The 25336-nt window shown below is 36.4% G+C and overlaps 1 protein-coding gene across 1 annotated transcript in view; it reads right to left on the minus strand.

Annotated features, from left to right (window-relative positions):
* Positions 1-25336, minus strand: part of LOC146005411 (uncharacterized) — a 106670-nt gene that overhangs the window by 75166 nt on the left and 6168 nt on the right. Inside the window, exons 3-8 of the mRNA XM_083144650.1 lie at positions 18867-19041; positions 16983-17215; positions 14864-15026; positions 12457-12557; positions 10524-10750; positions 8044-8294 (exon numbers count right to left, since the gene is read on the minus strand). Of these exons, the coding sequence (XP_083000776.1) occupies positions 8044-8294; positions 10524-10750; positions 12457-12557; positions 14864-15026; positions 16983-17215; positions 18867-19041 (1150 nt within the window). The remainder of the gene's footprint in view (positions 1-8043; positions 8295-10523; positions 10751-12456; positions 12558-14863; positions 15027-16982; positions 17216-18866; positions 19042-25336) is intronic.

Genomic DNA, 25336 nt, shown 5'->3' on the forward strand with positions numbered 1-25336 from the left:
TGGGCCATGATATTTTACTATTCAAAATATTATCTATAAAGTTGGATTCAATATTACTTCCCCTATATACGAATGACCTGAGATTCAATCTGGGTAATATATTTTCATAGTCATACTAAAAACGAAATAGCTTAAATTGAAAATAAATATATCTAACTAGTGTTTTCAGTACACACTCTAAGAGTTGAGTATTACCCTTAGTGCAATTCCACTTAGTTCCAAATAATGGTTACAAACTCTATTATTGTTATAACATTTAGTTTGAATAACATTACAATTAGAGATACAAATAGTCAGCAGGGTGTCTACTATTTTGTGAAAAGAAAATTCCCTGACTTTTCCAGGTTTTCCAGACCAAGAACAAAAATTTTCCAGACCAAGCCATTAGGGCAATTAATGTACATGAACATGTATGTACAGTAGCAGCGATTGGGGGAGTGTGTGTGGGGGGATTGCCCCCTACTTTTTGTCCCTCCAGTATGGTCTCTTATCTACCAAGAAAAAAATAACTGTCCTTGCCCCAACCCCAAAGCTTTGGCACCCAGTCAAGGTAATATATGTAAGAAAATCAGAGCACTTAGATGAAAATTCACACTTTGTCACACTCAAGTTTAAAACCGAAAACTGTATCATAATCAGATTAACCTTTTCACCACAAAGCATACTTTATTCTCTTGTACCTGTACAGGTAATGGACAAAATGCAATTGCAGAAAACTTGTATTAGTAGGGGGTTGGCCCTCCCCCCTTGCCTGAATGACAGCTTGTATCCTACGTGGGATAGACAAATAAAGGTCCTGTACAGTGTGAACTGGAATACGTAGCCACTCCTTGCACAAAACAGTCTCAAGTTCCGAAAGTGTCATTGGAGGTGGAAACCGATTACGCACTTTGGCCTCCAAAATACCCCACAAAGGCTCAATGATGTTAAGATCGGGGGACTGTGGACACCAGATGAGATGTTCTACCTCATTACTGTGCTCATCAAACCATGCATCAACCCACCTAGCAGTGTGAATAGGGGCGTTATCATCTTGGAAGATGGGGCATGCATCGGGAAACAAAGTCTGAACCATGGGATGGAGGTGGTCACCCAGGATGGTGCAGTACTTCTCTGCGTTGATTCTCCCAAGCAGGACGACAAGTGGACCAACACCATTCCAAGATATAGCCCCCCAAACCATCACAGACCCCCCACCATGTTTCACGGTAGGCACTAAGCAGTCAATATCAAATGCTTCCGCAGGAGTTCTCCACACATAAACACGTCCTGTGGTCTGAAATAATGTGAAAGACGATTCGTCTGACCATATCACATGTTCCCATTGCTGCTGTGTCCAATTCTTGTGCTCTTGGCACCACCTTCGTCTTTGGACTTAATTTATTTATTTCCATAACAATTCAGTAGTCATAAGAAAAAGAATATACCTATATGTTTATAAGCTGAATGTAATTTTGTACAATAGTTTTCTTCCTTTAAAATAAATGCACAATTTGAATACTTGAAATGTTTTTCTAACATATAGAATTGGCATTCATTAACATGTGCAAATTTCAAAAGAAGACATTACTCGAAAAACACAACTACGCTATTTTCTTCTTTAATGCTATCATCTTTTCATCAACTTCTTGGATTTCCTTTGCAGATCTCTTGAGGAATTTAGCTTTCTTTGTACTCAGTTCTTTCAGTTCTGCAATACTTCTTTTCCTCTCTTCTAAATGAGTCTTCTGAGTTTCTGTTGTATCATGCTTCCTTTTCAGGGCTTCCTTCCACTTTTGATTTGCATTCCCTGATGCATGGATTAAAGATTTTGTTATAGGGACTTATTCAACCCCTCCATAAGTTACAATTTCATCATGTATACATTGTTGGGCAATAAGTGAGTCCTCCTAAAGATTATCCACAAGGCGTTGCTTATTTACAGAGAAACTGCGCTCAACAGAAGCATTTCCATGTGAAAGAAATCTTCTGGACAAACCGTATAAAGGCACTGTTGTTACAGTCTTCAAGAACTGTCATCCATATCTGATCCAGTCTATCTACAGCAATGTCAAAATTTTTCATTCTTGCAATCTCACTGTCATTACTACATAAGCCAGTATAGAACCATTTTACATCATCTGCAGCAGGGCCAGAAAAATGGCACTTTTTAAATAGGACTTGCAATACCACATTTACTTAGTCTTCACCTACTTTTCCATCCAAAACAGATGGTGGAGATAGAGAGCTGCACAAGACCCGGAAAAAACCTGTCTGCGAGGAGGCGCGCCTACAATAATATGCAACATGCACGTCAAGCCCAGGTATTCGACATTGTGCAAGCGAGCTTCACATCACAGTTTTGCACAGGCATCGATGCCTGCCAGGCTTTTCTATTACCCGGGTCTTAAGAAGACCCGTGAGACTCGATGTAGTTCTTGCAACTAGACGCGAGCACTGCTGTCAGTGTTGCCAACGGCCATTATATTTCACTACGTATGGAAATATTTGAATTTCTGCTAGGCGCAGGTGCCTTGAGGTTGTATAACCATTGGCGCAGCAAGGGGCGGGTGAAGTGGGCGACCATCCTGGGCCTCGCACATGTAGGGGCCTAGCATTTCATGAGGTTGATACGAAAAACATAATAAATGGAAGTGAGATACATAGAGAAGGCTTAATTTTTGTGGGCAATAAATTAAAACCTTTTTTATCTGGCTTTATATTCTAGTTTAACATTATAATTTCAATGAATACATCAAATCAGAGGCGTAAGTAAGTATTTGTATTTTCTTCTTTGGAATACATGTCAAAGAAAGATATGTTGTAATATGTGAAAATTCAGAGGTAGAGCATCGATTTGTATAATTATTAATGTAAGTGTAGCCACAACCAGCCATTCTAAGTAATTACATACATTTCCTGGAAGAATCTGACTGTACTTGAGGGACACAAATTTGTTTCTTGCAGACGTGTACTTTACGATTTTGTTACGCCACTGTGTCAAATATTTAATATTACAAGAACATTAAGACGTAACAACAAAATGAGATTCACAATTATTATTATCATCTAAGACCTTAAATTTAAAGTAAACTGGTACAATTAATGTTCAACAAAGGCAAAATTGCTAATTAAAAAAAGTCAAATTAGCGGTATCAATTGATTACACCAAAGATTTCACACTTATGGTGCAAATGACTATCGTTTTAAGATTTGTTGATGTTGAAACCGATTGTGTCGGAGACCTTGGAGGTAAATACTTTGGTCCCCTAGACAGGATTGTGGTTTAGCGCAGCCCCTTACCCCGCTCTATCAAGCACAGACATTTTATGTGCATCCTTCGATATTTTCTACTTAAGCCATGGTTTGTGACATTTACATCCTACCAATTTTGAAATGAGGAAACAAAGAACGACTCATTACATAATATATGTTATATTTAAAGGTTCTTATTTAAGGATATTTCAGTTGTTTTACTGTATAAAGAACATCTTAAAAAAGCATACTATTACTATTGCCTTGGTTAATGAAAATTCCAGCAGCGTGTTAATGTAGCTCTGCCAAGTGTAAATGTCTCTGTCGCGTACTATTAAATATAATTTTCGTCAGAAATTAATTATTATTATAGGCTATTATATAAATATAAAAATTTGCTGACGTTTCCTTCATGAATGTATATCGATTCACATTGGTATTTCAAACTTAAAGAACGGATGGAGCCTTGCATTCTAATCTCGCCCAGGACCTCGCGATATGTTGCTACGCCAATGTACCTAAGATTTTTGTAACTTCTCAAATTAGTTTCATTATTAAGTCAAACCAACTACCACATATTTCCAAATTTGTTTCGAAGGTCTTCAAATTGGTTTGTGTGTCTTGTTCATTTTATGTCACTTTTCTGGTCTTGAAATCGTAAATCTCCTCTCGGTTTCATTTTTACGTTGTTCATTTGTTGGAATGTGTAAGTAGCATTGCCTGCTATTTGCACTCGTATGAAGATACAAGCTACCAATAATTATATTTTGCATCGTATTACTATCAATGCGGTCTGTAGAACTAGATAACTAGCAACAACATTTTTTTTTGTACTGGGTACAGAGTCTGAAGAAAACCTTGCTAGAAGGTTGAAACGTTATGTTTAGTTTATGTTTTAAAATAAAATAAATTTCTGCGTTGGTCAGCATATTCAGTTTTTCATATCATGGAAGCAAGGCTAACTGGTGTTACAACAACATGAGCGAACGACAATTTGTTGAAAGAGATGACAATATTCAAAAACCTTTTACAATGCAAATACTGATTTCATGTTCCATTTTATGGACCATCGTGCCTTAGTGTTCAGGACGGGGGGGATCTTGAGCAACTAATTCGGATATTGAATTGGCAAAATTACACCTGAGAGAAAATCTGTTTGATTGGTTGATTCATTTATTTGGTCAATTTATGCACAATAAGGCTAATCGGGACTGGACTATAGTTTAAAGTGGGATCCGAACCACCATGTGCTTCCACCGGGTATCCAACCTGGTACCCCTTGATTACAAGGCGACGACACTACCACTGCGCCATAGGGGAGAACCCTCCCCAAAAAAAAAGTATAATGTAGAACAACCACCAGTCACACAAAGTTCCAAAATATTTACGATGGCACTTTTTGCGAAACTTGGTTCGTACTCCTTTACAGGTGTCAGCAGTGGCGGTAATTAGGGGCGGGGCCGAGAAAGTGCAGTTGACCCTCCCCCCCAACTTTTTGAAACTTTTGCACTACGCTAACCTCATGTATCAAGGGAAATTAAACTGTCCTTGCCCCCCCCCCTGACTTTTGCACCTTGGCCCCTTAGTTTTGGAACCCAATCACCGCCACTGGGTTTGAGTGATACAAATGTTTTCTACCAAGGAATAAATGTCTGCAATTTAAAATTGATAAAAGTGATCAACATTTTAAGTGCTCCTAGAACAGTTTAGAATCTAAAAGTTGGCAACGGTGACTACGTAACTCATGTATCTGGAGACTATGCAAAACCTGAATGAGCGTTCGCTGAAGATAAGCGAGCGTCGTCTTGCAAGGCCTTCCAGTTACCCGTGGGCTTTCGATGCTTGACGGGTCAAAACCCAGGTACATAGTTTTACTCGCCCGCCCGACCAGCCAGGCAAGCCTAGTAAGCGATTCTGACCGATATGCAGCCCTCTGGCTGGAGAGAGACATCTGCACCATATGTGAGCCTATATTTCAATGATGATCTCATACATATCTTCTTACACAAACATTGTAATATTTTCAGACAATCTTCATGGAAGATTAACGGGAAACACAGAGTTGAATGTCTGGGAAGCTTCGTTCATTGCAGAAGAACACTGGAATAAATTAAATAATGAAAATGGTAACATAGATCCAGTATGGAGTTTTCTTTTTTCACAAATGGAGTAAGCCACCATCTTTTTATAACTGTATCTTTAGTCAAAATGAAAATAAATGTCTGATGAAAGGAGCGTGTGTTCTCCTGAAACGTCACAAAGAAAAACTGTTTTCTTATGCTTGTAATAACCGTAAACTACAGGAAAATAATCTTCATGGAAATGTAACACCTGAACGCCAGATAGTTTCACAGATCTAAATACTGCTTGGGTTGCAAATTCAATGTCAACTTCTTTTGGAGAACACACACATTCTGGATAGGTAGATTTAGTTTCAAAAGATCTTCAGAACTTACAGCTTCAAGCAGAATGGACTTCTTTATAAACCTGGGCATAAGGGATTTCAGTAGCTTGAGCAAATATTCATAAAGGAAAGGCACCATTGGTGAATCAGACTGAAACCTGACAAGAAATGTTTCTATATCAGCTGCAATAGTCTGAAAGAAAGCTAGCCTGACTGGTAAGAGGATTGCTCACTTGTGACGTAATAGTTTTAAATCTTCCACACCTTGGTTGTTCCTTGGTATCAGAAACTCTGCCAGTTTTCAGAAATGGTAAAAGGTACTGTGCTTTTTTCACCACACTTCCATTATCTAACCACCGAATTGAACAAAACTATTTTGGAAAAACTTTTGATCCTGTAATTCTTGTGAAATCTGCTCTCCAAGCTGGAACATTTTTAAATAAAATGTACACTGCTCTTAAAAAGCACCATGAAGAACATGAAGTATGCAGCTTCCTATTTCCAGCAATGTTGTACTTTCTGGCTCATTAATAGCCATGTTTTCCTTGAAAAAGGTGAGAAATTTCCAGTTAACTGCTGGTCCATTGATGGATATTTGCACTATGTTTTTCAAATTGATACCTTTTACACCTTCTTGAAATACCAGTAGCAAGTTACTAGCTTTGGTATGGCCCAGAAACAAAAATACAAATTTTTCCAGAAAAATAGTAAATTTCCCTGACTTTTCCAGGTTTTCCAGACTGGTAGACATCCTGGTCAGATGTGCTAAATTAGTTGTAACTGATTTATCATTAACAAAACCATGTTGATTTTCATCTAGGAAGCACTAAATATTAAAATAAAGGTACTTATGTATAATACTTTCAAATATTCTTTAGAAACGATCTAAGATAGAAATTGGTCTGTAATTTGTCGATGAGTCTACTCGTCTATCTTTGGGTACTGGAGAGATAATAGCTGTTTTCCAATTACTAGGAAATGTTCCAGACTCCAATTATTTATTGAACACTGGCAAGAACCGGTACTAGTAATTTACCACAACCTTTGATAACATAATTAGGCAAAATACCTGTGCCTATTGCTGATCTAGGTTAGATAATGAGAGTGAACCTGCTTGTGGTTCCTGCATCTAGATATCCTATGAAGTATGCAAATTTTTTTTTTAAAAAAAGCTATCAATTTTGAGTGCAGAAAAGCTTCTTTCAGATAACTTCATAAATAAAGGCTCGGTATTGTTATTTTGCAGGAAAACTTAACAGAATGGCATAGAAAAGTTACCATGTAATGAAAAAGTTTTGCATATTTGTACATAGCACTTCCCACTGCCACTGGCTGCCTTTGAATGGATGTAATGTCATGTCACTATATTGTTTACTGTGAGTTTTGATTTCTACCATTTGGAAATGATGGGACAATATGCGACATCCTCTAACATGCTTGTTCAAATGTTAATGAAGGCAGTAGACCTTTGAAATTGATCACTTGCAAGAACAAGAGCCACGTGGAAACATGGAACAATTCTACAACGTATTTACATAGAATTTAGATTAGGGCTGAGCCGATACTGATGCTGATTTATCAGTATCAGCTGATACCAACATCGGACATTGGAAAGTATCGGGTGGATTTTATTTACCAATACAGGCCGATATTTCTTTCCAGTGATTTGATTGTGTGCAAAGGTCTGCAAAAACGCATGTAATTTTTGACTTGATTTGATATATTTTACTTTGCTTTTTGTGCCATTTTTGGCTAATTTGCAAAGATGTGGATGAGTGATGATATGCAGGCTGGGACCCCTGACGTTGTAGCGTGATGTGCTAACCACTCCACCACAGGGGCTGGCATTTGCATGCAAATCTTTCACAGCATCTGATTATCCTGGAAGTTATGTAAAATCCAAAGTTTCCATTGATTTTGTACCAATATTGTGTAAAGGCTGTATTTTGTGATTAGAAAAAAGGTATTGTTGTTACTCTCATGTAATTTCTGAGTTTTTAAAAGCAAAACTGGTAAATTGAGGCTTATAATTGGAGTGGAATACTCATACAATAATACTATTAATCAGTATGTTGAACAACTTTGAATTATTATAATTTTCAAGCATCAGTATCGGGTGTCAGTGGGAATCGATAATATAGGTTGTAAGTTGTATCAACTCAGCATAAATTAGGTTGTGTTATTTGAATACACAATTATGGTTATGCTAACATTAAGAAGAACGCTGGCATAAAAGAAGAATGGTCCACATGATTATGAACATTACAATGCTCAAGTTTACGCAATAAAACAAAAATAAAGTACCACCAATTTTTTGCATAAAAATTATGCAACTTAGTGGTCTAGCACTAGCTAAACACCCAATACGATGTTAGATTCAAAGAGAAATCATGCAAGTTTCTTACCTGTTACCATCTGAATGAACTTGTAGCAATTGGCTTTGGACCCTCCAGAGGGAGTGAGCATTTCACTAAGAACACACCTTGCTGATCTCTGGCTAATGCCCGCTTGCTTCCGCCACGTCTCAAGCAGCATGGGGTGCGTTAAGGCAAGATTAACGCACTTGTCACCACAGCAGTGCTCGTGAGGTAGATCACAGATTGGCTTCAGAAGTCCCTTTGCCACATTGCTGTTCTTCTTTTCCAGTCTTCGTTCTCTGGAGGAAGGAAAGTGAAAAAAGCATGAGAAAGAGCACAACTGATGTCACACATTAACATTTTTAACTTGAATAACTGTTGCAGTAGGCTCTTAAAAATTTCGTAAAATTCAATCTTGATAATTTTATTCTTGAGCAACATGTTGGCTACGTAAAAATCAAAAATACAAGAGACAAGTGTTCAATCTTGAATAAAAACGGACACATGCCTGAAAAACTGTTCATCTGTACCAGTTTTCTTCCTTGGGGATGGGAAGAAATGTCAAAACGTAGGTTAAGAAGTAGTAAAAAGGCTAAAAGGGAAATAACAAAAATGAGGGGTCTAGTGAGAGAGGGAGCTATGCCACTTTGACAAGAAATGGAAATAAATTGAGTTTTCTAAAGCATTGCGTTGAGTCATAATTTGTATAACAAAGGGTATTTTTTTTTTGCTGAACATATTGTTAGGTAAATTATTCAAAAGGAAAAATATGAATTTCAATATAAATACCATTTATTATGAACATGTATGGTATATTGTTGTAGTATACCCATGTGAAAAAATCAATCTAGGACATCAAATCCTTTGAACAAGGCTTAAATACTTTTGCCTGAGTGTAAATCATGTTCACAGGGTTACATATGATCTACATAAAGACAACTTCATATGTCTTCTGGAGGATCTTCTCTGTCCATTGTTTCTGTGGATTTTAGTTTTTGGTAAACGCCATGAAAAACTGGAGGAATATAAGGCATTATTGCCATGAGATCTTTTAACTTCAGGGCAGATTTTAAATCTTGCACCGGCTACTGCAACACCACCTCTGCCACTCCTATTGCGGACACCATCAGTAAGTGGCATAGCTCCTTCTCTCACTCAAAATACTGATGAGGACGTATTCAAGAACTCAGAAAATCTGCTGCAGAACAAGCGGGAACTATGCCACATGGTTGTAGTTCACATGATAGATGACAGATGGTAGGAGAAGACTGAAAATGGCAAAAAATAAAATTTTCAAGATTTGTGGCATAGCTCCCTCTCACTAGACCCTTCAAATGTAAAGTAAAAAGAAGAAAAAAGTGGACTGTCTCGTAACAGAGTTTCATCATTTTTTATTTCTTTTTAAGCTGCTCTTTAATGAATGTGTAACTTCTATTCCCAATTCCGATGAACAGGTTTTCAATTAAGAGGAACAACTTATCAGTAGAGAGACATATTTTAGGTAAATAAAAGTGCAAAATTTTGGTATAAAAACAGTCAATTTCATGTTCAAAAGCGGTAAATAAAATAAAATTTTGCTGTTATAGCAGAGAAAAAGCAGCATATAAAATGACATTTTGGTTTTAAAAATGTGAATGTAATCCCAAATTTGATTTAAAAACTGTACTATTACACAAAATAAACATATTCCTTCTAATAGCACATTAAATCAATAGCCTACCAGAATATTAAGTTTATTCCTGCATAAAGGGGTCCATTTTTGCTTCTCAAATATTTACAGCAGAAGCAGAATTAATCAATTTTTCGTGAATTGCATAACTCACAGGATACTTCAGACAGAAAGTCTCTCATCGGTATATATACGGTAAATTTTGTGTTTAAGAGTCTCTATTTTGCATTTTGCAGTTCATTTCATATTATTTCGTGACAAAACAGGGTAGGAAAATGCACCTCACACCTTTCAGAAACATGAAAATTAACATTACAATGTGTTATTTCACATTTCGTGTTTTCGTCAAAAATGAAATATGCATGCCTCTACTTATCAGGCATGCATGTGTATTTAATTAAAGATCATGTTGGCCCATGTAGTTGAAGTACATGTTAAGTAGTTATCACATTATACATCTGATTGTGACAGTTAAGACCAGTTGTGTACCTGGTACACCACCGGTAAACCAACTTTATTCACATATATAGAAATTGTCAGAAAATTTGCAGTTGTAAAACTTCTGTTTTTTTACTTGCATGCCTGCATTGGTGTTGTATCTCTAATATATCTAATTAATATATAATAAATAGTATATAACAAATATATACAATAAATAAGAATTGTTGCAGTAAACCAGGTAAAATTTTCACAATACGTCACTGGTTCATACACTAACATTCTGGACACAGATAAAAAAAATTGAATGGAAATTTTGAGCAACTGTGAGTTCTATTTCTCTGCTTTAAATAGAAAAACTAAATTAGCCAAATGTGTAAACATGCCTCAGAACAAGCACATATTTTGTAATAAAATATACCTTGTTGGAGATGCCTTGAGTTTCTTGTGCAAGAAATTATTTGAGTACATGAGAATCCTTTGGCAGGCTCTCTCACAGAGTCGAATCTCTTCCTTCAAGTATTTTCTGTTTGTGAGGACAAAATCTTCAAATATTTTACTCCTTTTCCTCGTAAAACTTTGCGAGCCCTGAGATTTTGTTGTACAGTCTTTTGAGGTATTTTCTTTGTCAAAAGCTCTCTTTTCAACCTGTTGGAAAAGAAGAAGTAATTTGGTTTTAAGCTTGTAATAAATGGATAATGTTAAACATAGCATTTCCACGCTTTATACATTATAACTTTCTGGTCTCAATGAAGAACAATGTTATAAAATTTTCCCAGATTATATTATTAGCTGCAGCGCACTGAAAGATGTATAATCAAGGTATCACTGTAGCATATTTACAAAACACACACAGAAAAGTTCAAGCCAACAGAATTTATTATTAAGGATGACAATCAGTGGCGAAGCGTGACATTTTTACATAGTCATTGCAAGACTTGTCAAACATCAGGGTCAATCTTTCAACCGGGGTGGGGAGGGGGATTCCTACATTGATAATGATGATAACAGTGTTTGTACATGACATGTGAAGTAGAGATGGATACATCTCTTTTTTCTTCTACGGAGTATATGATTGTTTTGTCATCGCCACATCTCCCTCACCTCTGATGACAATGTACAGTGGTTCCCCCATTTTACATTTTCCCAAATTATACATTCAATCCTCATGGTCCCAATACAGCAAAAATGTTATCAGGGGGCCAAGGTGAAACAACTTAAAATGCGGGAAAATGTAAAATCGAGGAAAACTTTATAGCATTTTGTTCTATTGGGACTATGAAAATTGGATGTACGTATAATGCAGGAAAATGTAAAACCGGGGTTCCACTGTACTGTGATTAAATTATTATCGCTTGTGAAATTATGAATATTTTATTGCAAAGTTCTTATCGAGTGATATCATACAGTACTAATGGAAAATTTATTTTCATATTTAAAAAAGTGAAACTTGTGACAATTCAAACTACTTTCAATTGTAACGATTTTCAAGCATTGACATCGGTTCAAAGTGATGTACATATCCTACATGTAACATTTGTGTTTTTACACAATTTTCATTCAACATTTTGAATAAATATACAACAAAAACTAAAACTAAACTCCGTGGCACAACAGCCAATCGAGGGTCAAGACCTGACAATGGCTTTTAATTAGATGATGTACAGTCAGGGCGATTCCCCCCATCCACACCTCAATCTGCTACTATTGATTTTAAGTAGCTCCCATTATCCTCACAATAATGGATCAACACCAAAATTTTGGAGTTTCCACCAGGGATTAAACCTGGGACCACTTGCACTAAAAATGAGTGTGCTCACCTTTTAGATATGCACGATCTCTAAATATACACCTGGGTTGTATAGTCAACGGCAAAGATACTGGCAAGCAAATTGTCCACCGCTATTTTCATTAATTTTTTATTCTACATCCTGTGTTGTTTTAAGGAATGAAACTATGTTGGTTTGAAACAGGCATTGTTCTCTGTTTATTGACGTCTTTATTTCAATTCATTGTCATCACATTGGGTAAATCAGACTGAATGAAAATGGTGGTGGACAATTCACCTACTGTTTCTTTCGCCTTTGGGTGTACCAATACTGCTGACATGGACTCCAATATTTGGAAATGACAGAAAAGTTAAAATAACAGAGACTAATTATATATGTTCTTACACACGTTATCAGAATTTATAACACATTGGCATATGTAAAGTATCTGACACAAAATTAGGTCAGAGAAAAATGTACATTCTAAAAAATTCTCAAAACTATTAATCTCAAATTTTATAGTTCAGAAATTAATCATGTACCACCAGATATAATAATAATAATAAATATATTTAACTGACATACCTCTTTTCGTTCAGGAAGAACATTTGGCTGGCTTAACTTTTTTGCATCTTTCAAAAACTGTAGTAACTTGTAACCTCTTTCCAGTCTACCTTCAGTTTCCCCTGCAAAAAGTAATTTACATAAGACTAACATACAACATGTACAAACAAGTAATTCAATCACTCACTACTAAATATCATCCTATGATCAAATATTCTGTGTAATTCAAATCTAGACAGTTAGTATAGAATCTTATATTATCTATATACAGCTGAACCTGAGTTATACGATTCTCAAGATGAAGAGAAAATAATATGAATAAGTGAGAATTACTTACAAATCAGATTTAGATACCATGTCATATCATTAGTGTATTAAAATAATTGTACTGTATTTTTAGAAACAAGATGCATCTCTATGTTCTGAACAACTGCGGCAAATATTTCTACTTTGTTTTCATGCCACCTCTCCTTGCCTTGTGTGACTCCGCTGGACCGCTCTCATCTTTCTCGCAACTCAAGACCAACCTCCACCATGCCTGCCTATTGTGTTTCGTATTTGAAACATGCCTTGTGTTTTTGTAACAAGAAATGTACACATCTATGACATTGTTGTAGCTTGGTTATGTACAAATCAACTGTATTTTATGAAAATTTGTGCATAACACCAATTACATATAAATGCATTACGTACAAAGAAGGTTTAATTAACTCATTTTTAAATTATATTTTGCCAGGACCTACAGTAATTTACATATAAAACAGAATTACGCCTAACTGAGTTTTAGGTAATCAGTCTGAACTGTATATTCCATAGCATCTTAACCAGCATGACAGTTTTGTGTTTTACTTTCTTTAGACTATTTACATCTGGCATACATTTCCTTGAATAAATTGATTAGCAATAAGAGCAAATGGAAGAACTCTTCAATATTGTAGAATTATTTGTTCACCAAAAATTCAAATACAATGTATATATAATTTTTTTTACAGAATTAACCAACTTAGATCTTACGTTTTTCAGGGACAAAGCTGAAAAAACTTAAAATGCAGGAAAATTTTATAACATTTTGGTACGTTGGTTGATTGATTGACTGATTTAGTTTATTTTACTTCTCATTTCGTGCCTCTTGGCTAATTTGTGAAGATGGGGATGAGTGATGAAATGATGAATGGACATTCACAAACAACCAAACTCGAGTGGGATTCAAACCCGGGACCCTTGGCATCACAGTGCGATGTGCTAACCACTTGGCCACAGGGTCCGGCTTTGGTATGTTGGGACTATCAAGGTTGAATGCATAATGGAGGAAGATGTAAAATTTGGGAATACAACGTGAGGGTTCCACCATAAACAACTTTTGCTCACCGAGATCTCATTTCAATGCTACAAGTCACAGCATTTTCTATCCCGTACATATGTAACCTGTAGTAGAGATTCATTGGTTGCCACAGACATTTATTTTATCTGACAGAAAATGACAAAATCTTTAGTACCCTATGAAAAGACTGCATGATCTGTCAAGGCAAGGGAAGATCTTTGGAATGTAAATACCTGCCTTTAATGCAAAAGTGCATGGCTTGAAGGAAAAAAGCCTCTACCCAGAGGATGTCTGTCTGGCATGGTCGTGCCTCCATATTGTAATGTCAGTGACAACAATGAATCTAAGCCACATGTTGTTTACAAATAGGAGAATAAATAGTTTTTTTGCAATGGTATCCCATAAGCATTGTTGATATTGTAGATTGTAGAATAACAACCATTATAGTGGAAAAATATGAGGGTTGATCAAATAAAAAAAATTACAAGTGTCAGTGATACAATTTGGTGTGTTTACAAATACTGTGCTTCTCATTTTCCACATATACGCCTGTACTTTTCTGAGAACTAATAACTGCATGATGTTCAAAATGGCAGCTTGTTTGGAAAAAGTGCTCAAATGTGAAATGAGGTAAATGACAGTCTGTACCACAAACTAAGGTGAACTAGTTGTCAATTATAGTGATGGTGTCAGGAAAGTGCATAGCAAAATGGCATCATACATTTGAAGTGGGATGAAACAGTGTAAAATCAAAACTCCGGGAAAAACGACAAATTAATAAAGTGTGGAAGAGAGTATTGCAGGCACAAGAAAAGAAACATTGCAATCGACTGCATTGATATGTCGAGGAATTAGTTCAAGAAGTTGTGAAAATCGGTGGTTGGTGGTGGTTCCAACAGTAGCTGTGTATTGCCAATCAATAAACTCATATCATGCCGAGGTAAGTGCTAACATCACAGATGCGAGTGTGTGGAGTAATAGTTCCTTGGACCTACTTTCACATCACATATGGATTTTCACACCAAGAACATTACCTTCTAATTGGCAGGTCTTGTACATTTTTTTTTCTGATCAAACCTCGAACATCATATCAGATCTAGAGCTCACCATTTCCTACTATGTACTTCTGCAAACATTTGCAAGGTTTCTTCTTAAACGACGGACAGTACAGCCTTTCTGCATCTGGATCGTGAAGGACTTTTGCCAATGAGGCTGCGAAGGAACAAGCTTCAGACATGTATTTCGTTTTGTCCTCTTCGGTTGGAATCACCTACAATCAAGTTTCAATGCGACATCAGTCTAAAGTGTTAATGAGTCAGATTAAGGATAAATCAAAACCATTTTGGACTGATACCAATGACAATACTGTTCACAATTAAAAGCCATTCAAAATACTAATTACAAGCATTTATTTGCCAAAGGAATTTTAAAATAGCTGTCATTTAATCATACAATACATGAAAATTGTGAATTTTGCACAATTAGCAGGATATAGAGGCACACACTTTTGGTAAATAAAAAAGCAAAATTTCGGCACAAAACAGTCAATTTTGGGTTCAAAAGTGGTATATAAAATGACATTTTGGTTTTAAAATTGTAAACATAATCCAAAATTTGATTTAAAAACTGCACTTATTACAATAGCACATTTATGTAGTTACCAGAGTACTAGGTTTATTCCTGTGTAAAGGGGTCCTTTCAAGCTTCTCAGGTATTTACAGCAGAATTAATCAATTTTCTGTGAATTGCATAACTCACAGGGTAATTCACACTTCAGAAAGTGTCGCTTCGGTAAATAAACTCTAAATTGCATGTTAAAGAGTCTATTTCGTGAGAAAAAAGGGTAGGAAAATGCACCTCACACCTTTCAGAAATATTAAAAATTAACATTAGAATATGTTATTTCATATTTCGTGTTTTTGTCAAAAACAAAATATGCATGGCCCGCCCCTAGCAGGATAATTTGACCTGCAAAATATCCAAACTGAAAAACATCAGCCAATATTGGTGAATAATTTACCAGCATAAGTATCAGGTCAGCTCTAGGTCATACCCAATTTAAATTCAATACACACACCAACAATTAAGAAATTACAGGCACCATGTATATCACAATTGGAATCAAATATAACACATGCAAAGCACCTGAATTTCACTCAATAGAAGGGGGAAAAAAGTAGATGGAACAGGTGTAACCACTTTTTGAGATCACATGAGTAAAATTTTTGAGAGCCTACGTACGGTAAAGCAGCTTTCATTGGGATACATATGGTAACACATCGAGTCCCATCCTTGCTGGCAATCATAACAGGATTCCACTATTACTCCTTTTCAAGTACCTTGCCAATTATCTTTACAAAGCCAGGTCAAAATCAAAATTTTGGGGCATCCACCAGGGACAAACTCATTACCACTTGCATCAATTACAAGAGTGCAAACCTTTGCCCATGCAGATGTAAACACCACGTGTTAATAGTAGTAGCAGTATGAGGGATGGGATTTGTTTGGTTGAAACAGGAAGACAAAATTTTAAAAAAAATCTCCACATTGAGGACCGGTAAAGTTCAGAATTTCCTTACACTATGCCAACTTCAAATTCATGTAATATTTGTCCATGAAGTGATTGTTTCCACAATTTTAGAATGGTGATTGCCAATTCCAAGAAATTTAAGCCACTTATAGTGAATAAAAAAAAATATAGAGAATTAATCACTTTTAACACACGACCTGTTGGAGTTTTCCAACTGTTTGGAAACCTGTACACTGTGATAGTTCCTGATACCAGTATATTGTTGATAACTAAAGTTAGTCACAATAGTTACAGATGAATAGAATATAAACATTCTATTGTGCAATAGAGTTGTGTGAAACTATTTTCAGATTCAATATTCTAAATGTTGTTTTTCTACTGCTATTTCTGAAAACCCAAATGGATACAGATATTTAATAACAAGAATGAATAATTATGTTGTGTATTTTTAATTTAAGCCACCTCTCTGCCTCTTTTGGCTATCATGATGATGAGGATGAGTGATGATATGATGAAAGTGATGAACGGGACACACAATAACACCAATGCCCAAACCATGACTTGAACCCAGGAACTTCAGTAGCAAGATCACAAGTTGAACACAATGCACTCAGCCACTGAGCTGTACAATGGTACCTCTTTAGGCTAACATTTAGAAACATATTTTTAAGAAATTAAGCTGAAAAATCAACACACCTTTGCAGGTTTTTGTTTTTGAGGTTTGTCCATTGCGATACCACAAGCGTTGCATAGAATGAGTAACTTGTTTGTTAGTGGATCCACTTTCTTGCGAGCTACTGGCTTCTTCCATTTTTTGTTAGACTTCCTTATTTTGGATGGATTGATTATATATGGAGATTTACATCTATCACAACAGAACGTGTCTCCATTTGGTAGTGTGTCTGGTGTACTCGAGTCTTTGGGATGCCCTGAAGAAGAAACAAAAGACCAGTCATGAATAGAAAGAAGTTACAAAATCCAAACATATCACCAGGGTGATTATAAAGTCTATACATATATATTTTGTGCAATCAATCCTGTTCATGCAGAAATGTATAGTGCATTTATCATCACCCTGTATACTTATCCATTACCATACTTGAAGTTCTGGTCTGGAAGTAGTGGCCGAATGGGTAACGTGTGGTCACGATAGCACTGACTTAAGCAGCCGGAATGAAATGGAGGGGGATGGGAGTTCACATATTTTCCACATTAAAGAGACCAGCAACGAGGAAGCCATTTAGCAGAAAAGTTTCTGTCGAGCATGTAAAAATCCAACAGCAGTCAAGACCTGTTGTCAATTCTTCGCCCCAGTTTATCATGAGCAAGGAGAATAGAAAGTTCTTGGGTTGTGTTGCTGTTTCTGTATTGTCTATGGAATTGTGGCCAGCAAAATGTACAGATGAAAGAATTCAGCCCTTCATTCAGTTTGGTAATATTGATAGTGTACTAATTTTCAAAGTAAGGAGTGTCTCAGAAATATTTTAGTTTTTGAATCTGTCCTCTGGGGCAATTCACACATTACGGAGAAATGAGATAGATCGCAAACGCTTGGCAACATTGTTAATATTTACTTGCCATGGAGCACTTTACAGGGCAGCCTTAACACTTAAGAGTGCTGACCTCTAAGTCGCTTTCCGTTCCAAGAATGCTGGCCATTTTCACTACTTTTTAAAAAATCATATCTGAAAAACTAAAAATGTAAAATATATATGTATCATACACTGTTGAAAAGTTTGATTCTTCCTCTTTATTTTGATATATGATATGTTACATTATAACCATATGGCTACCTTTGACGTTTCATCATAAATGGTATGAAAGGTACTAAATATAAAAAGTTGACAAGATATATGACATGCAGCGGTGGTGATTGGGTCCCAAAACTGGAGGGGGGGGGGGCAAGTTGCAAAAACTAGGGGTGCAAAGACAATATATTTCTCTTTGTAGATAAGATTTAGTATAGTGCGGGGGCAAAAGTGGTAAAGATAGGGGGGCAACTGCCCCTCGCCCCACCCCCCCTAGTCGCCGGCATTGTAGAAAAGGGAAGCAAGCATATCGCTATCACACAACGATGCGAACAGAACCGTTATGAGCATTTGCCCACCATCTAGTGGCAGTATCAGGAAGTACGATGTCCAAACATTACTCAGGATTGCTAACTCCGTAAATGTACGGAAAATGACGGTTGAAATACATTTTGAATTCAACTCCATATATATACGTGATCTGCTCACTAGAGCGCATATATACGTGATTAGCACTCTAAGTGTTAAGCAAAGGTTTATTCCATTTCAAACATCAATACATCTGCTAAGCTGACAAATGCACCACTGCTATTAGATTGATTGATTGACTGAGTTGGTGTTTTAAGTCCACTTTATGCACACTAAGGCTAATCGAGACTGGACCTACAGTTTAAAGTGGGTTCCGAACCACTATGTGCCTCCACCGGGGAACAAGGACCCCTTGATTTATAAGGCGACGACGCTACCACTGTGCCATCGGAGAGGCCATCACTGCTATTAGAACGGAAAGACTCATAAACTTAAGATAAAACTGTAATTAATACACACTTACAATCACTGGCTTTACTCTTCACAGCCTTTTTGAGAACTCTTGTTCCTTTTCTTTTATCCAATGGTTTTTTGACAGTTCCTGGCAACTCTGGAGAAAATGGACGCTTTTCCTTTCTTAGTCTTCTTTCTAGACTACTAGAACTTTCTGATGAGTTCAACTTTTGGCCTGAAGCAGTCTAAAAATGAAAAAAACATATATATTAATACTGAAAAATTACACAAATTCATTAGCTCTATCACTCCCATGTTAAAATCTAGAAAGTAGTTCCCCAAGGGAGGAGGAAGGGTATGAACTTGCAGTACAAACACTGAATTGTAAGTATTGCGTATTCATTAAGTTTTAATACTTCCCATTATAATATTTCGAATACACAAACTAGAGTGGAACCTCGATTTTACGTTCCAAGATTTCACATTTTCCCACATTATACTTTGAATCTTGATGGTCCTAATATAGCATAATGTCCTAAAATGTTTCTCGATTTTACATTTTCTGGCATTTTAAGTATTTTTCAGCTTGATCTCCTAAAAAACATAAAATCGAAGTTCCACTGTACATTGAAAGTGACACACAATTATTAAGTGTTATTACAAGAGAACTTGTAGATCAGGAAATATACCCCCAGTACAGCTCAGGAGATAATCCCCAACGGAAGTGAGTGACAGGCGACTCCTCTATTAGGGTTACCAGACATAATCTCTTACCCGGACAACACCTCTTTAACAGGTCCTAAAAACTGTCCTGGTGGGTTTTTAGGAAAATTGGGGAATATCCTCTTTTCTGGGATAAAGACAACTGCTTAACTTCAAGATAAGTAACAAAATGTTATTTGTAAATAATTGTTAATATTGTTTCTGTTTTCAATTTCAAAGTAAAGAAATGCAATGCGAATGCAAAGAAAAGAAATTTTTCTTCAAACAAAGAAAAATTGTTGAACTCTTTTATTTTCGTTGTCGCCGCTCGCAGTGAGCAGCAAGTTTCTAACAATAGGTAAGAATACTACTTTGATTTGAGTTGCATGAGAGAATTCAGAAATAAACAGTAATTTTTAACTACTGTACTCCTAGTTGGTACATGGTAGTGGAGAAGTGAAGTTCTGTCGATCAACTATTTGAACCATTCCAAAATGCAAATATGTTTTTAGTGACGACTTAGAAAAACTGTTTCCTGACTTTAAGCCTGGAAGAAACAAACTCTGATGCAAAATGCCAATTTATGTTATTCTTTTAAAGTAAGAGACCTATAATGAGGCCTATTATTAGTTATATGGAAACGGTGTAAAATTGTTTTACAGGTGTGTGTTCGAAGTGCTGTTTCTTCGTCAAAAGTTAACTTTTGGGTCATTCCATGACAAATCACTCAAAAAAATGGAATTTTTGACCTCGCCATTTTCCAATTTCATGAAACTCTAGTAGTATTTGAGGAGCAAAGAATATTTGCACAATAACAGCCAACAGCGGTTCATGTAGCAGGGTTGACAACTTAGGGAAAAAGTAAAAAATTTGACACACGGGGCCGAAGAAAAACATCATAACTGTTGTTGCAGGTAAGCTAGAATCTTCATGTTGGGCTCATTATAAAGCTAAAGGATTGTTATTTTAATAAAAAAATAAACTTCTTTACCTTCAATTAAATTTTTGTCAAGGTCATATCACATGACCTTTGACCTTGAAAATTTAAAAAAGGCCAGTGGGCTTTAGCAAAAAAACAGTGTTTTCCCATTGATCGATGAAGAGGAACGTCTCCTCAAGTTTAGTCCACTTCTGGTGGCTAGACATAATGTAGCATTTGGTGTAAGCTAACCTCTGTTGCTGTCCCAAGTCCCCTTTTAGAAAAAGCCTTTAATATTTGGATATTGATGCCCAAAAGAAAGAGTGAAGGTGTAAGGAAACGCATTTGTAATACACAAACAATTTTTCATTTCCTGGCAGATTTATAGCGTCGTAGAAAATGCTGCTTACTTGCTTGCATTTATAAGTACACAGCATCTGGAGAAATTTTTGTTGCATTAGGAATTCTATAGGAAATGCCAACAAGACTAAGATCTATAAAATAATAGACGATAAACTCATCTTCACCAACCTTTCCAATAATTATGATCATATTGTCAGCGTACTTTAGTTATCAACCAGATATCTGGACTGCAAGTTTTACTTTGATATTCTTTCTAACATCTAGTATTATAAAAGTATTTTGGGAGTGGAACCGAATCCAGAAGTGGAAGTGAACTGCTTGTTCATTTTTCAACTTTTTCTCATGCAGATTGGATACAAGATATGTGATGCTTGTAGAAAACAAATTCTAATCAGAACCAGCAACAGAGTGAGTGGTGAAGAGACAATGGTTAGAGAACAAAGAGAAAGTGATAATGGTAGTGATGAAGAAGTGGAGAAGTTCCATAGGGATGTCTCTATTCAGGCATTAAATGAAAGCTTACAAAGTGTTGGAGAATCACCAATAATAAAATAAAAATAAAAAAAGAAGAAAGAAATCAACAGGTTATAGCAAAAGCAAAATAAAGAAGATTACAGAAGCAGTACAAAACAAAATATTCCAAATACCAGCAGCAGAAGAACAGGTTGCAGAAGACAAAAGTACTGATGGAAAAATATTGGAGCAGTTGAAAGAAATGTTTGAAAAATGTGCAGAAAGAAGTGCTAAAGTGCAAATCTTGACTATACTACCTAATGATAGGAGTACTGGAAGAATTAAGAATGAATTCCCAAGTGCAACAAATCACATGATACGAACTTCAAAAAAAGCTAGTGAGGGAATGTGGAGTGATGTCATCACTGGGAGAAGTTTGAATCCAGGAATACTGGTGTAACTTGTTGTGAAAAGGTTTGCTACAGACATAAGAAGTGAAAAACACCACACCAGTGTCGCCCTTTGGATGAAGTTCGTGGTTTTGTGACGTGTGTTCATGATCATGCATGGTGGTTGGGATGTGTTGTCAATGTTTGTGAAAGTTCTTATGAAGTTATCAGCAGCTTTCTTCATCCACATGGTCCTTCTCCATCGTATGTATAATCCCAACATCCAGACATAAGATAATTCCCATCCAGGATGTTCTGACTAGTGCAGATCCAAGAACTGAAACTGGATGGACATATAAGATCCCAGCTTCAGACACTAAGACCTCAGAAGAAAAGATGAGGAATAGGAAATGCCACTAATCTACACTATACGTAATGTTATTTCTTATTATTATTGTGTACTTTTCTAAAATGTAAACATGTGCATCGTTCCCACTGTTTGTAGCCCCATCTAGTTGGCTGCACTTTTTGACACTCGGTGCAGTGCAGGTGTATCCAGTGTCAGGTTGGTGTAAAGGTGGTGCAAGGAAATGACGTTCAAGCAACTAGACGGAAAGCCGGTGTTCAAGTTCAGAAGATTGAACAAATGCCCGTCTGCTGCTTTAAACGGTCATTTCATTAGTTCGCATGCACCACGTGACCATACACCAAACATACACCGGTCCGGAAGGTAGTGCAGGCACCAATTACACTACTTGACTCCAAATCAACGAACTAGATGACTCGGTGTTGCACCATGCAACCAACTAGATAGATGCTTCGGTGCAAAGAGTCAAAAAGTGCAGCCAACTAGACGGGGCTGATATCTCAATCAATGCACAGTAACACTTCTTCGATAAGTTTATAAATTTCAGTTCCTGTTCCCAATGCCATCCCAAGATGATATTTCTGTCACTTATAGACAACATCTTAATGAACCATATGAGTTTAAAAATAGTTTTGAAAATTTTCAAGGTCAAAGGTCATATGATATGTATGACCTTGACATAAAAATTTGATTGAAGGTAAAGAAGTTTTATTAAAATAACAATCCTTTAGCTTTAAAATGAGCCCAACATGAAGATTCTAGCTTACCTGCAACAACAGTTATGATTTTTTTTTCCCACACCGTGTGTCAAATTTTTCACCTTTCCCTAAGTTGGCAACCCTGCTACACAAAAAGTATGCATCCCTGTTGGCTGTTATTGTGCAAATATTATTGTCTCCTCAAATACAACTAACTCTCACATTTTCATGCAATTTGGAAATAGTGACGTCGGAGGCTGTGTGATTTGGCATGGAATGGGCCAAAATGCAATCTCAAAATGTCTTCTTCTTAAAATTATTTGAAATACAGTCTATATAAAGCACAGGATAAGCAATACAAAAATATTCTGGGCACTGAAAAGAAAGCAGCAACCTGTTGCCGCAGACACACACTCAGTGGGATTGGTGCAAATCAACTCCTACGCACTTCCAAAAGGACACTAGACGGCAGCGGACGACTTTCTTCTACCACTAAAATCTGCAAATAGACCAGTCCTTCCCTTTACCCCGTCTCCCCTCTTTTCTAAGCACAGCTTAAATCGGTTTGTTTATTATTTACCATGATTTCACAAAAACTCAATGTGTAGGAGCATTCACAAATAACCCCACCCTCTCTATCCCTCAGGTTACTTTTGTGTTCAAATTTGTTGGTATATGCATGATGTTCTGTGTGTGACATCTCACACATAAAATATGGTCTCCTAGATATAACATTCGATTAAAATATTCATAATGAACTGATTCATTAGAATTATGAAGTACTTTGTGGTGTCTGCTAACAAATGAAAAAACTTCAGCATCACAACACAGCCTGAATGCATGAAATAATTAATGATTAAGTAACGTGTGGGATGCTTTAACCCTTAGCTGGTGAGGTAGATGTTTTGGGGCATAACTGGTGAGGTGGGGTGATACAAACCCTGAACAAAAAAATGTCCTCACAAAGGAATGGTTGTGAATATATTTCAAAAATTAAATAATGAATGAAGTTGATTTTAATTAACATAACTACATCACTTATTTAGACAAAACATTACAGAAAATACACATAAATGCTACTTTCTTTCAAAATGCAAAATGAGAAGCAAAAAATGCACACCTTCACATGTTTTAATTTTTGCAGCTCATAAAGAAGGAAAAATCCAAATTCTTACAAATATTGATTATTAGGACATATATATAAAGAATAATAAAAATATTCTACAATCAGATTACACTGATGCATTTTTCATGCAGTTTATATTGCACAAAAAATGTTACGTAAGTGGTGAGGTGGGGTTTAGTCCACCCCACTCAGTGGGATGTTGTATATGCAACAATATTTCACCGGACTATTTACACAGGTCAACACAACCTCATCCTAGCACAGCTGCTAGAGAACTGACTGAAAGGTACTCAGCATTCCAGGTATCAGATGTGATTAATATGTAAGTACAGTCACTTCAAAATATTCATGGGTAGCTCAAACCCCACCTCACCAGTTAAGGGTTAAAAACATAGCAGTTTGACTTCATTTGTCTGTGAAGCATACCAGGGTTGCAACGATTTTTTGATTATGAAATTCCCTGACATTTCCAGGTTTTCAAGTCCAAAAGTGAAATTTTTCCAGACGTGTTTATCATATGATTTTTGCTTCTGAACCTTGTGTTTTTCAATTAAATATATAAACTGTTAATTATTATGAATATTCACTTTCACAACTTCATTTTATATACCCAAGAACACATGAAAATTCGAAGAGGTCCTGGGTTCGATACCCAGTGGAGTCACAAGTGGTTCGAATCCCACTTTAAACTGTAGGTCCAGTCCCAATTAGCCTTACTGTGCATAAAGTGGACTTAAAACACCAAATCAATCAATGAAAATTCGAAGAGTAAAATGTAAAATTACAATCAGCATCAAATGTATTGGGTGCTACAATTAGGTGCATCTAGCCTTCAGGCTAAGGTAACACAGATACATTATTTCACCATAACAGATCTCCACAATATAAAAACAACAGAAAAAGTTCGTAAACCACACACAATTTTTCATTTTCTGGCGGATTTATATTGTCGTAGAAAATGCTGCTTACTTGCTTACATTTATAAGTACACAGCAACTGGATAAATTTTTGTTCCATATAGGAATTCTATAGAAAATGCCAACAAGACTAAGATCTAAAAAATAATAGACGATAACCTCATCTTCACCAACCTTTCCGATAATATGATCATATTGTCAGCGTACTTTAGTTATCAACCAGATATCTGGACTGCAAGTTTTACTTTGATATTCTTTCTAACATCTAGTATTATAAAAGTACAAAGTAACCAAAAGAAGTTCTGGCCGTTTTTGACATCCCATTAATCATGCGCTCCCAGAGAGGAAACAAAATGACGCACTTGCCTGCCAAGCGATCGGGAGTTAGTCTGACCATCGACTGTCAGTAATACATGCATGTTGCGCACACACAGCAGTCATAGCTCGTCCAGTGTCGAAGAGAAATGGAGGTATCGAAGCAGCTTGTTCGCGTGTGTTTGTTGTATGACTTTCAAGTGGGCCTGTCAGCTGCCGCATCAAGTCGCTGCATTTGCCAGGCATTTGGGGAGAATGCCGTGAACGAACGCACTGCCAGGCATTGGTTCC

This window comes from Lepisma saccharinum, chromosome 23, assembly GCF_977018435.1.
Source record: "Lepisma saccharinum chromosome 23, izLepSacc3.1, whole genome shotgun sequence".
Classification (NCBI taxonomy): domain Eukaryota; kingdom Metazoa; phylum Arthropoda; class Insecta; order Zygentoma; family Lepismatidae; genus Lepisma; species Lepisma saccharinum.